Genomic DNA, 13,540 nt, shown 5'->3' with positions numbered 1-13,540 from the left:
AAAATAAAAAAATGTACTTCTAATATTCCTAAGAGACACATGTCACTTTTAGAGATTGATTAGGAGAAAATTTCTCAAACCCAATTTGGAGGAAATTTATATCGTTGCTTATTAATGCTTTTTAGAAGACAGTTTTTGTTATCTATTCTTGTGTGATATAAAGGTGAAAGTAGTTTTGAATGTTCTCTGTTTTGAGTTGTTTGTTAATTATTATTATTATTTAAAAACAAAAAACAAAATGAAGAAAGAAAAAAAAAAGTATTATCAAACAAAGCCATGAGGTTTATATATCATTAAAATGAATTGGGATCCCTAATCTTTTTTTTTTTTTTATGAAAGAGGAAGAACAAAAAAAATTTGTAGGAGTTATGAGAGCGGAGCTTTGCCTAAATATGGCTCTCCTTTCCAAATAGACCCTTGTTCGGTTGCGCCCCTTACTTGGATAGGAGAGCCTCTCTAAATTGAATTAGGATCTTCTCTAATTGAAAAAATATGGAAAGGAACGGGTTAGTTATAAGAGGAGGGTAAAATAGTCTAAATAAAAAGTGAAATTAGCATTTTACCCTCCTCTTATAATGAACTGATTTCTTTCCAATTTTTTTCAACTATCCCGGTCGGATTCACGTACTATTATCCAATGAAAAATGAACACGACATGAATAAATTCTCAATTATGAAGGGATCCGGACCCATTGATATTCTAAGGGTAGTAAGAAAATTGGAAAAGGTGTGGGGTTGGACGAAAGACACACTGCATTAGTGAAGGGTTTATTCATTGGATTAGTAGTCACAATCAAATGGTTGATTATATCTCTTCCTTTGACCTTTTCAACCACTGGCTTCCAATCACTTTAGATAAACAATGCATATGACCACCTTAAACCTGATTAGACTATTAATAATTTGTTTGTTACTGTGTTAAGAAGCTTAAAAATGTACTTTTAGTTTATAAAAAGTTAGTTTGTTTGAAAAAAAAAATTCAAAAAAAAACATTTTTTTTGCTCTTAAAAAAAAAGTCAAAACACACTTTTGAAATAAAGTTTTTTTCTGACTTTAAAATTTATGCAATCCTAAACAGGCTTTAAGCGTTGGGCATTATTTTGCTATAGCTAATCATTTTTTTAAGAGATTTGGTTGAGAGGCATGCAATACATTATCTTCCGATTCCTTTCCCATTCTCCTAATTTTTAAAATTATTATTGGACTTTTGAGCTTATGTAGTCCTATACATTGGCCCATAAATCCAATGTCGATTTTGAAAATGGGGAAGATGAGAGAAACCAGAGGAGGAAAATAATCATTTTCCATTAGTTGAGATTCCGTAAAAAAATTCAAAAAAATGTAGCTTTTTTAATTGTTCAAATTTAATTTAGGCTATTTAGCTATTACTTTCTCATATAAAAAATTGAATTTAAATTTAAAATGTTAGAAAAAAAAAAAAAAAAAAAAAAAGAGAGAGAGGATATATTGATTAATCGAAGCTAAGGTTCACGTGTCATAGCACAATGTCGTGACTTTGTTGTACTTATGTTCCAAGCTTTTTCTCAATAAGGATATAACAAAAAGGATTAGTGGTTTTACATGCTAGACAAAAGTTCAATGTAAACACCTAAACCCATACTAACGTTTGGTTTGTTTAAAGATTAGAGTTTTCGAAAAAAAATTATTAAAAAGACATATGCTTCTTATATGTCAATTAAAAAATATGTACTTCTCATGTAGTAATAAACACGTGACAATCTTATAAATTGGGTTAGATAAAGTTTTTTCATTTAGTTTGAAGAAAAACTATGTTCGTATTTTTCGTCATAATTAAATATAAAAAAAGGTTATAAGGGAGGTTATTTTTCACTCTTGGTTCAAAAGGAAGAGAGTATGGAAGACCTAACAAAAGGGGTGAGCAAACAATAAACCCAAAGTGAAAATCACGGTGTAGAAAAAATAACCATAAAGTTCGAAATTGATCAAAAAATATCCGGTCCTCTAAAAAAAAAAACCATAAAGTGGCTGCTTAAAACGGTATTAACACCAAAATAGAGGACCCAAGCAGAAGCATGATCGTTGCGATACCCTGCAATTATAGTTGAACCCCTAATGCAAAGGACACGGATAAAAACATAATTGTCGAAATACCCTTTAATCCTATCCAAATTCCTCGTAGGTAACAATGACCATAAAGATAGACTAAAGGAACGTTTTGGATTGCGATTTCGCAAAAATAATCTATGTTTTTAAAAGATTTCGCAAAACGTAAGGCGTTTGATATTGCGATTTAAAAATCACTTAATTTAAAATAGAAAAAAAAAATCTATGATTTTTATAAGTAAGCTAGGGGGGCTTATTTGAAAAGGCACGAATTTAAACTAAAATTAGGATTTCACATAACAAATATTTGATAAAAAAAAAAAAAATTTAACATATTTTACCAAACACCTTTGCGATTTTAAAAAATAGTGATCTCAAAAACACAATTTTTGAAAACAAAATTTTTAAAATCACATTTATTAAAATCCCAATCCTAAACCGACCTTAACCCATAAAAGGGTTCTTGATACTAAGGCTGTTAAGTGAGCGAAGCGTCTCGCGAGCAAGCTCGGGCTCGGCTCAAATATTAAATGAAGCATTTCGTGAACACGAATTCTGGCTCGAATATTAAATGAAGCTAGCTCGGCTCGACTTGGCTAAGCTCGTGAATAGCTCGTATAAGGCTCGAATTGGTAGTTATTCACATAATTCCTCATATTAATATTAAAAATTGATGATTTTTTTTTTTTTTTTTTTTTTTTTCTAATAGCATCATTTTATTATAAAATGATGCATATCCTTTCTCTTCGAAACTAAGTGCCTTGTTGTATTGACTCGAGCTCCATACTTCGCTAGCTAGGCTAAGCAAATGCTCATATGCAAGCTGGCTTCTTGAGCCGTTTAAGAGTATTTAAAGTTTAAATTTATAATAAAAAAATAAATCAAATTAAATATAAGAGCCAGCTCGTGAACTGGCTCGGCTCGATTTATTATGAGCTCGAGCTCGATTTTTTTGGCTCGTCCTTAAGCTCAGCTCGAGTTCGAGATCGAGTAAAATTTAAATAAACCGAGCTCAAACAAAAAAAAATCGCTCAAACTCGACTCGTTTACCTCCCTACTTGAAACAACGAGGGAACATCGTTCTTTCCTCAAGGATATGGTTTGAATTTTCAAAAGTCAAAATAAAGTAAAATATATATTAAAAAAAAGGGGTCACACTTTGAACTCAATCAAGCAAGTGTGAACTGGGGGTAGTTTTGGCAGAAAAGATTGGAATTTTAGCTTTACGGGTTGAGAGATGTTCATCAGGTCAGTCAACGAAGGAAAGTGCTTGCTTGACTTGGATTTGCTGAAAATAAGAAAAAAAACACTAACAAAATATTAATTTATGTACATACTAAATATATCTACAAATTCTATCCAAAGCATCATCTCAATAATAACGCTTTTTTTTCGAAATCGCAATCTCAAACGCACCTTAAGTCAAAAAGTGTTTTTTTGGCAAAAACTTTATTTTTGTCAAAAATGCATTTTGGCCATTTTTGAATTCTTAAAAGTGATTTCAATTATTATTTTTATTTTTTTACCAAAATTGTACTATTTTTTTTTTCAAACATATTTTTTAAGTGTTAAACGCACTTTTAGACTCTTCAAACACACATCAAAACATGCCTTATATTGAAAATCCATAATCCTTTGTGCCTTCTTATCCAACAAAGTTAGAATTTTTTATTTTTATTTTTTTGGCCTATCGATAGTTAACCACTGGTCGTGGGGTGGTTCGATCGATAAGCGGTGGCCGGTGGGTGAGCAAAATACACCCCCTAGCTGTTGGTTTAAAGGTGACCACCGTGTGAGGCTTTTTTTTTTTATTTTTTATTTTTTTAATATTTTTTTTTCTAGGCAAGTATTTTTATTATTTTTGGTCAGGTAAAAACGCACCTAACCTAACCCCTCTTTCATTAGTATTTACCAAACATTACTAGTTGTAAAAGGTATTGCAATTAAGTAATAGATTAATATGGTACATTACAAAAATTACAAATTTCGAAAATACTGCAAATTGCCTTAGTTTTCAAGAAGAATAATATTGCATACTATACTCTTATTTTGTTTAAATTTTACTAAGTTAATGTGGCAGCGTCTATTAATTCTTAATTTTTTATTTTTTTAATAAAAACATATAGACACCGCAACATCAACCCCTATATTAAAAGTATTTAGGTAGAATTTGAATTACCAAAATTGTTAGCGATCTAAATAAAAAATGTGACATAAGAAAATTCTTATAGGTCTTACATGTGCAAACAAATAAATATAATTGGACAACAATGTCAACAGTAAAGTTTTTATTCTTTCTTTCTTCACTCTTTTCTTCCTTCTCTTTCTTCTACGGTCTCTACCAAGGCTGGCCCACAAAAAATTAGTTGAATCACCCACTAAATGCAGCCATACTTAATTCCAGGTGAAAGCTTCAAACTCCCATAGTTTTTGCAATCTTCTTTGTGAGCATTGATTTTTTTTTTCTTTTGTTGGATTTTTATGTGGGTTTGTTGTTTTTGGTTTTGTGGGTGTTCTTGTTTTCATTGGGTTTGATTAATTGCTGCAGATGGGAAGATTTAGATAGTCACTGTGTTCGTGTTTATGAGAAAGTAGTTGGAAGAGAAGGATACTCGCCCACTGTACCTGTACTGCTCTTGAGAGAAGGTAAATTAATTTTAATTTTTTAAATTAAATTAGTGGACGATTTTTTTATTATATATATATATATATTAAAAAAAAAATAAGGGTAGAATCGGAACGGATCCGTATGCCGCAGAAAAAGCAATGGTTCAGATTTGATCAAACGTTTTTTAAAAAACAAAACGTTGTCGTCTCTTACAAGGACAATTTAAACGTTTGAGATTAAAGGAAAGAACTCTGGATCCAATGGGCCAAAAAAGCCCCCGCGTCTTTACCCGATGTGTAATGTGTAATGTGCTTTTAATGCAGCTCAGAACTCAGGCGGTTCTCTCTTGTCTCTTTGTCTGCGCTTCTTCTCAACTCTCTGTTTTCCTTTCTGAATTTGAGGGTTCCTTGCATTGGGCATCTGGGAATCGAGACCTCCACATCCACTGCCTGATTCCTCCGTTTGTTTCCCGTGAAAACCTGTAAGTAAATTAAAGATTGTGTCTTTTGCTTCCTTATATGCTCCATAAAAAAAAAAGGGTAAATTTGTTTGGCTCAAGTGAGCCAAGCCGTCATGTTGGGCGCTTTACTCTCAAACTGTGAAATGTCTGATATTTTGTAGAACTGGGTTGTTTTCGTGCACTTTCCTGGCAACGAAACAGAGCTTAGCTTTTCACTTACAGTAGGGAATGGTTCATATTTTGTTTTTGTTATCTGGGTTTTCTTAAAGCATTTGTGTTTTACCAACTCCACTGGCACCAATGGGTTTTGCATGCGAGAATCTTAGTTTTCTTCATTGTTCTTATTTGGGTAATATTCTCTGAAAGCGTTTGTGTTCTGGCTAGTTTCAGGTAAAAAAAGAGGAAAATATCAAATATAGTGAGTGTTTGTGGCTGGGGGCTAGAATGAGTTCCGATGATGAGTGCAAGTCGAGGTTGGAAAGACGGTTGAAGAGAAGGTCCATTGCCAATTATAATTTTACGAAGAAAAGTACAAAAAATAGTTTTAAAGTGGAAGATGTATCTGTAGACTTGGATGACCATGATGATGATGATGAAGATGTGCATATAGACTTGGATGAGCACGATGATGATGCATATGATAATGCTACGTGTTCGAATGATTGTCATGATGATGGCAAAACCAAGAAAAACAATGAACAAGTTGGAGATCCGCAGCCTAACATGTGCTTGGATGATGATGTTGTGGATCCTGATTATAAGATCTTCTTGGAAAATTTGAGGGAAGATAATCAATCGTATGTAGTAGAATTTGTTATAAGCGATGGAATGTCGGTTCTTATAAAATATGAAAGAAAAGAGGGGTTGTCTGATGGGCTCAAGTTAGACAGTTGGGCAACTTTGAAGAGTTGTCCAAGGAGAGAGAGCACTGAAACTGCAAGAACTCCGAGGACTGATTCAAAGAGGAAAATCCAAAGCCCGAATGACTTGGGTAATGTTTCTGGCATTGAAAGGACTGGAAAAACTGAAGCGAGAATAACTTTGAGAAATGCTTCAAAGAGGGGGAAGACGGAGAGCCCACATATTTTGAGTGGTTCAAGCTTTAAAAAGTCTAAGATAAATGAAACTACAAAAAATCTGAGTGCTTTAAAGATAGAAAAGACTGTGACCCCAAATGAAACTACAAAAAATCTGAGTGCTTTAAAGATAGAAAAGACTGTGACCCCAAATGTTTTGAGTAGTAAGACTAGAACTTCAAGAATCTGGAGGATTAATTCACAGAGAGAGAAGGCTGAGAACCTGAACATTTTGAGTAATATTTCTAGCACGAAAAAGAGGAAGCAAAGAAGATTGACAAATCTTTCAAGGAAGGAAAGCACTGAAGCTCCTGAAACATTAAGGGATGTCAGGGGGAAAGAAAATAAGAATTCGATGAGGGACGTAAAAGAGGAAAACGAATATCCCTTTTCTGGTGGGACAAATGGATGTTCGTATAAACGATATGGTACTACCAATTGCAACAGTGAAGTGGAATCTGATACGATAGATGAAAACTACCAAGAATTTCTGAATTGTCTTGGGGCTGATGGTGAAAATTTTGTATTTACACCTGCAAGTGGTATACCGGTGATATATGAGGCGGATGCAGAGAGTTCAGGTGATCCAGAAATAATTGCAGCGGGCAAAAATCCATTTTGTGGTGGAGATTGCAGCCCATTCATATCTTCCAAACGTAATCCAATTGTATGTGTTTCAACACCTGACAGTGGTATACCATTGAAATATGAGGCGGATGTAGAGAGTTCAGATGATCCAGAAATAATTGCAATGGACAAAAATCCACTTTGTGATGGATATCGCACCCCATTCATATCTTCAAAATGTGATTCAATTGTATGTATTTCTTCCACCTGCAACTTGGGCCATTTTGTTTATTTTCTGGATGGTCTTTCAAATTTTATATGCTTCCAACTTTTGAAATCTGCTCTGTTTTGGTTGTGTGCACTTTTCAAATGAAAAGATCGATCTAGACAGCAAAAGATCCATTGGAAGTCCCGGCAGTAGCAGTCACTCTCAGTTTAGGATGAGGCTTATGGAAATTCTTGGTAAACCCTACACCAAAGAGGAGTATGATGACCTCCTGCATGAAGTATCTTACAAAAAGCCATTGGAACACCAACGAATATTGCGTGGTAGGACAATATCATATGCACTGGACTCTTTTGCCAAATCATATCTTGATGAGTACCCGGGTAAGTTCCTTATGACAAATTACCACGTTTCATATGTTTTGAGTCTATTGACTGTTCTATTAATGATGGTGAGAGGTCATTGGTGGAGCTTGAGTTTTTTTTTCTTTTTAACTCTTTATACTCGGACAGCTGCATTTGTAGCTCCCTGGGGGCTTAGTTTTCACAATTTTCTTGTTCTTTTCTCTCCTATTTAGGTGTCTCTCTTGTATACTCTTTGTGTACCTAAGTAGTGCCTTTCGCTTTTAATGATATTTCGATTACTTGTAATAAAAAAATAATTATAGATTAATCAATCACATGACATAACTGTAACAAAAACTACCTACTTTTTATTTATTTTTTAAACCCAGTTTATCACATTTTGGTAATATATTATAATATGAACTTGAGATTTTTTGCTTTGCACAAAGAGGAAAACCTTTTATACTCTTCCTTCCACATAGGCAAAAGAAACTGTCAAGTCTGTTTCAGTTGTATTTCGGACAGTTTTCATTTGGTGTTATGGGCATTCGTTTGAGTATAAGTTTAGCTGGCAAGCCCACTGTTAATGTTGTTTGAGTGTACAAGTTTTCATGGTGTCGGAGACTAAGTGCCCCATTCTTCTATTTTTACTACTTGGATGTGTGAATGTTGTCTTATATAATCAGCAGTTATGTCAGTGGGCATTATATTGATTTTGGGTGTAATGTATGTGTACCTGGCCTACTTTATAGGGTATTGGACCATTCAAACTTCACAAACATTTAGCTAATATAGCAAATATTCCTTAACATTCCCATTTAATATTGTAAGCAACTGAAATATGTCCCAGGATTCTTGGTAATTTTAGTGCTAGAGGATTCTAGAATCTTCAAATTTTTCTATAATCAGCAGTTTTCATTCGGACTACAGATTGCATGTCTTAGGTCTAGATTGCAAGAAAAACGATCTTAGCCCCATAGCTTAGAGCAACAATTAGAAGTCAGGCATTGACTTCATTCCTGTGTTTGTATGCAGGTTCTAGACCTTCTCTATTTAAGGACCTTGCCTTTGGAGGTAATCTTATGTATTTACTTTGTAACTCAAAATGAAGAATTGGTGAAACACAGCTGTTATTGAGTGGAATTCGTAAACCTAATTTCAATTATTGTTCCTGCATTCTCCATTAGACACTCCTTGGTCGTTGTTTTCCTTGGGATTCTTAATCTTATGGTTGATCTTGGCTTCTTTTTAGATCTTTGCTTTCATACTTCTTTGCATATTTTTTGTATCAACATGATCGCTATAAAGTTTTGAATTCATATAGAGTGTGATGTTAATTTTAGCAAATATTTTTATAACTTTGCAGACTTTAGAAGAAAGATTGCTTCAGTCCAACATGATCGCTATAAAGTTTTGAATCTCTTACGTGGATTTTGCTTTTGGTTGAAGGTGAGTATTTTTCTTTAAAAAAAAAACTTAACACCATTTGATTGCTGTTTGTGCTATATGCTACTGATTAATTTAGACGACAATCATAAAACATAATGTGATGTGAGAGGTCAAATTCAGAGCGTATATGATCTTTGACATATTTCTATGATGATAAGAAGAGACCTATGAAGCATACTTGAGGTTGGAATCTAAATTTTCAAGCTTGATGTAAAGTTGTACTTTTGCAAAAGGACTAAAAGATGTCTCCACTTTTAAATAGTTTTAGTGAAGTCGTTGGTGATGTGCAATATGCCCTCAAAAAGAGGGCATTCTGGGGTTATATTTTCTCACTGAATCAGTTTATTGTAACCTTGTTTTGAAAAATGTAGTTCATCTCTGGTGGATCTTAATGATCATTGTATAATCGGAAGTCACAGTTGACACAACCTAGAGGCCATATAGATCTTGTAAAAATAGAATACCTCAAAATTAATTACCTTCCAATAGACAAAAAAGTTGAAAATATTAAAGGCTATGAGATTGGTCTTTATTCCAATGAGTTTGGAGTGTGAATGATGACAATCAGTCTGACTAAATTCTGAACTTGGTCATGAGAATTGGGGAGTCCCCATATAATTGGGAAATATGTTGGGGTTGGGTTGTAGAACTCATAGAAAGTAAAAGAACAAAAGTGCAAATCAGCTATAGAAAATAGGCTTTCTGCATGTCATATGTATTGTGTCAAAAACAAAGATTTTTATGCCCACTAAGTGATTGCTTGGGGATCTTAGCATGTAATTGAAGGTCTTAAAGTTGATGTTAGTCCTAGGAAGTCTTAAAATGCAGGTGTTAGTGGTCTCTAACTAGAATATTTCTACTAGGTCTGGAAGCTTGAGAAATTGGCCTGGTTATCAGAGAAAAAGTATTATGAAATCTCTACATGACAACCATAAAGTATATAGAGTTGCACCAACTATCATAAAAAATTTGGCTTTGCTATAGTTTGTAGCTAACCCAAAAATTATTGTAGCAGTAGAATCTGATGTGAGGGTGATTTTAAGGGTTTTAGCCAACTTTTGGCTAAAAAGCTATTTTTGCTATTCCAAGGGGAATGCTCTTAAAGAGATAACGTGCAATTATTGAGCAGGTTTCATCTAGCTAGTTGGCGAACTCTTTGGTTGTTGTGGATCTGGATCAATAGTAGGTTAGAAAGAGATGCCAGAGCCTCAACATCCAAAATTCTAGAGTGGGAATACTGATATTCAGGAATTTTATTGTTAAGTTTTGCAGACTTCAATTATTAACTATGAAAAGACATGCAAACACACTCAGGAAGGGGGGATAGTTTTTTTTATAAGTAATCGAGATATCATTAAAATCATAGGGCGTCCCCATGTACACAAGGAGTATACAAGAGAAGTCACTTAGCTAGTAGGAGTAAAAAGAATAAGAAAATCATGATAACTAAGCACCAAAGAAGAAACAAAAGCAGTTATCTAAAGATATTGGGTGTTGAAAAATAAAGACTTTTTCTCGTTCAAAGTCCTCTCACGGTTCTCAAAACTTCTATCATTTCGTTTCCTCCATAGACACCACAAAAAAGTATGAAGGCACCATCTTTCATACAGTAGCATTCGAAGTGCTGCTGGCAGTCCACTAACAAGCATACAAGTCGACTACTTGTCTAGGCTTAACCCAGGGAAGGGGGAGATAGTTGGTAGTGTTTGCTCCATATTTTTCTTTCCTGCTTCTAGATATTGAACTTTGCCCTGTGCCAGTCCTTTAAAATCTTATTGAAGTATCAGCAAAGAACATTTGGCTGGGCAGTTTATGACATGAGTTGTCCTGGGTTTGATACTCACTCCTCAACCCTCATCAAATTTTGATATAACAATAGAATGAGGAGAAATATTGGGTGCACTCATGGTTCATATTCCTTTTCTATTGAGTGCATCCCTGATCATTTATTAGTTATAGTCGATTCGTTGTCGAGAGTGGTTGCACCTAAAGGTGGAGATTCCATTTTCATTCTAGATTGGTGGGTTTTAAAGTATGGAGAAGAACTACCTTTTGTTGTGTTGGCTGCTTTATGAAAATTTTCGTGAGGGAAGTTGGAATACAAGTATAAATACATCAAGCGCTTACACTGAGTACCTAATCACATTGTTGGTTATAATCTGACCTAGATTGATTATTTGGGATGGAGAAGTGCCTTTTAAGTGGAGTGAAGTTTGAACCATATACAATTAGCCCTTTCATCTTTTTGTTTTTTTTTTTTGAGGGGGTGGTAAAATTGCCCTTTTGACCTTCTAATGAGTCATAATACTGTAGTGGAGACACGGCAGGATGTGAATGCTCTTTTATTTTGTTGTATTCTTCCTTTCTCTTGTCATTACACCCTTAAAATTCCTAAAGAAATTTGTACTAAACAAACTTTGTGTAGATCCAGAAGTGCTTTGTATAATGTTAAATAGTAAGGATACATGCATTTAAGAAAACGCCCCATGTGCCCCTCCTAAAAATTGAAACATAACCTTTAATCTTCTTGAAAAAAGAACTTTGATCAACCCCAAAAATTTGAGAAAAACATATATTTTGACTTTTTAAAAATCTTTAAATCTAAAAGTTCCCTTTTAAAAAATATGGAAAAACATTTAAGCATTTTCCAGAAGTTAGAGGTACCAAGAATTTTATGGACAAATATAAGAAATTGTGTAAAATGGCATGGTCATGTGCTTGTGTGGACTATTCAAGCCACCATCTAGAGGTGATTTAGGGATTTTACAAGGATGGTGGAGGCCATGGAGAATGTAGTTTGAGCCATAGAAAAGACGCCTAGCCTTGTGAATTCACGATAAAAATGTTCTTGGATAAGGCTAGAGTCCTGGAAAGTGATTAATGTAACGAACCATAATTGGACGTGTTTTTTACCTTTAACGGAAATCATCATTTGTTACAATGTGGAGAGTCCAAATTCGCAAAAGTTTGGAGGACGTTATGCGTGTGTTTGTCTGACTACTTCCAGACAAAAATTCCAACTTGTTTTGATCAAGAACTTCAAAAACACCTTGTGGCTAACCTTAGTTCAAAGATGGGGGGTATTTGTGTCTCTGTGACCTGTTACTCCCTTAGGATAGAAATGAAAAATTCTAGCAGTAGCTATCCTTGTGTCTTTGTCAACTTGAGTAAAAGTGAACACCTGCACGCATATATATCATTGTTGATAACTGCAAATCTCATGCATGTAGTTTGTCATATATTTTTGTCAGAATTTGGCCCATGAAGGATCATTCAAGCCTTGGAAGGACTCGTCGTGCTTGCGAATTTTGCCACGATGTAAGTAAGAATTTCTTCTCTGATTCTGATGGCAGTATCTCAAGATTGCATCCAGAGAATGCAATTGTAGTAATCAAGGCTATATGTATTCCTTTGGCTTAATGTTATGGTATAAGCCCTCAAGTGAAAAAGATTGTTTATTTCATATTCGAATATCGATTTCCATTCTATGGCATGTATATGGTTTAGTCTCTTCACTTCTATGGTTTTATTGGGTGTCAAAGTTGCCCTAAAAACATAACCAGATGTGCATGTTTTGTGTGTGCACTCATATGCAGTATGTTCCATAAACCATGCATTTTTTGAAAGGGAAAAATGCAAAATCAATCCCCTGTAGCTTACCTAATTTGTAATTAACTTCTTATGGTATTAAAATGAACTCAAAAGTTCATTAGTTATGCCAAAAAAACAAATTACTTCCTATAGTCAAATTTTCTCCATTAACTTAACAGGTTCCAATAGTAACATGTCAAAGCCAATAAAATTGTTGCATATATCATATTTAAGACGCTGTCAAGTTAATGGAATATGTTAAGTCAGTAGACAAAATTTGACTGTAGAAAGTAAATTGCTTTTGCGGCATATCCCAGGAACTTTTGAGTTCATTTTGATACCATAAACAACTTGGGTCCCATTTGGGTGTGCATTTGAGGAGCTTAAAAGTGCGTTTTAACACTAAAAAATTTTGTTTGAAGAAAAAAGTACATGTTTGGTTAAAATAATTGAAAGCACTTTTAAGAGTCCTAAAAATAATCAAAATGTACTTTTGGTAAAAGCTTAAAAATAAAGCTTTTGTCAAAAAGTGTTTCTTGACTCGAAAACTCAAATTTTCAAATGTAATCCTAATCATGCTCCAAGTATAAATCAGGTAAATTAGGACTACTTTTTCTTTTTCTTTTTTTTTTTCTTTTCTTTTTTTCTTTTTTTCTTTTTTTATTTTATTTTTTTAATGAAATTGTATGTCACTCAGTATTTTGTTTTTCCTAGTGGGTACCATCTTTTTTATGCTAAAAAAATGCTTGAAACTTGTTTATAGTTGCCTATTCTATCAATAGAAATTATATGTTCATTGTATTTTACGTTTAAAATCAATTCATTATTCATTCAAAATCCAACAAAAAACAAACTTATTTTGGCTAATATTGATTTTGTCCAAATTGCCCAACACTCGGCATCAACAATGTGAGGAGGTGCTTTAATCAGTTGGACGCACTCTCGTTCACAAAGTCAAAGGAAGATATGTAATCAAATATTTGATTGTGACTCCCAATCAAATGAATAAACCCCAATAAGGAATCTACTATCTTTCAAACCCCACCTGTCTTGATATGGTGTAATAGAGTTGCCCTACAATTTAGCAATGAAAATTTGAGTTGGCATGTCGGCTTGGGTCGACTCATTTTATCT

General features: G+C 33.8%; 1 protein-coding gene across 4 annotated transcripts; it reads left to right on the top strand.

Moving 5' to 3' along the window:
• The first annotated feature begins 4,387 nt into the window (after positions 1–4,387).
• LOC132167356 (uncharacterized) lies at positions 4,388–12,330 on the top strand. Of its 4 annotated transcripts, none has more exons than XM_059578303.1 (8): positions 4,388–4,489; positions 4,634–4,731; positions 5,022–5,174; positions 5,544–7,046; positions 7,174–7,405; positions 8,402–8,440; positions 8,733–8,815; positions 12,067–12,330. In XM_059578303.1, the coding sequence occupies exons 4-8, from the start codon at positions 5,598–5,600 to the stop codon at positions 12,139–12,141; spliced, it is 1,878 nt and encodes a 625-aa protein (XP_059434286.1). In that variant the 5' UTR covers positions 4,388–4,489; positions 4,634–4,731; positions 5,022–5,174; positions 5,544–5,597; the 3' UTR covers positions 12,142–12,330. The 4 variants fall into 4 exon arrangements, with proteins under 4 accessions (XP_059434286.1, XP_059434285.1, XP_059434287.1 ...); XM_059578302.1 differs by having other exon boundaries at positions 5,017–5,174; XM_059578304.1 differs by having other exon boundaries at positions 5,017–5,174; positions 5,538–7,046.
• The last annotated feature ends 1,210 nt before the right edge of the window (positions 12,331–13,540 follow it).

Source organism: Corylus avellana, chromosome ca1 (genome assembly GCF_901000735.1).
Source record: "Corylus avellana chromosome ca1, CavTom2PMs-1.0".
Lineage (NCBI taxonomy): Eukaryota > Viridiplantae > Streptophyta > Magnoliopsida > Fagales > Betulaceae > Corylus > Corylus avellana.
This window is presented reverse-complemented; position numbering and strand designations above follow the sequence as displayed.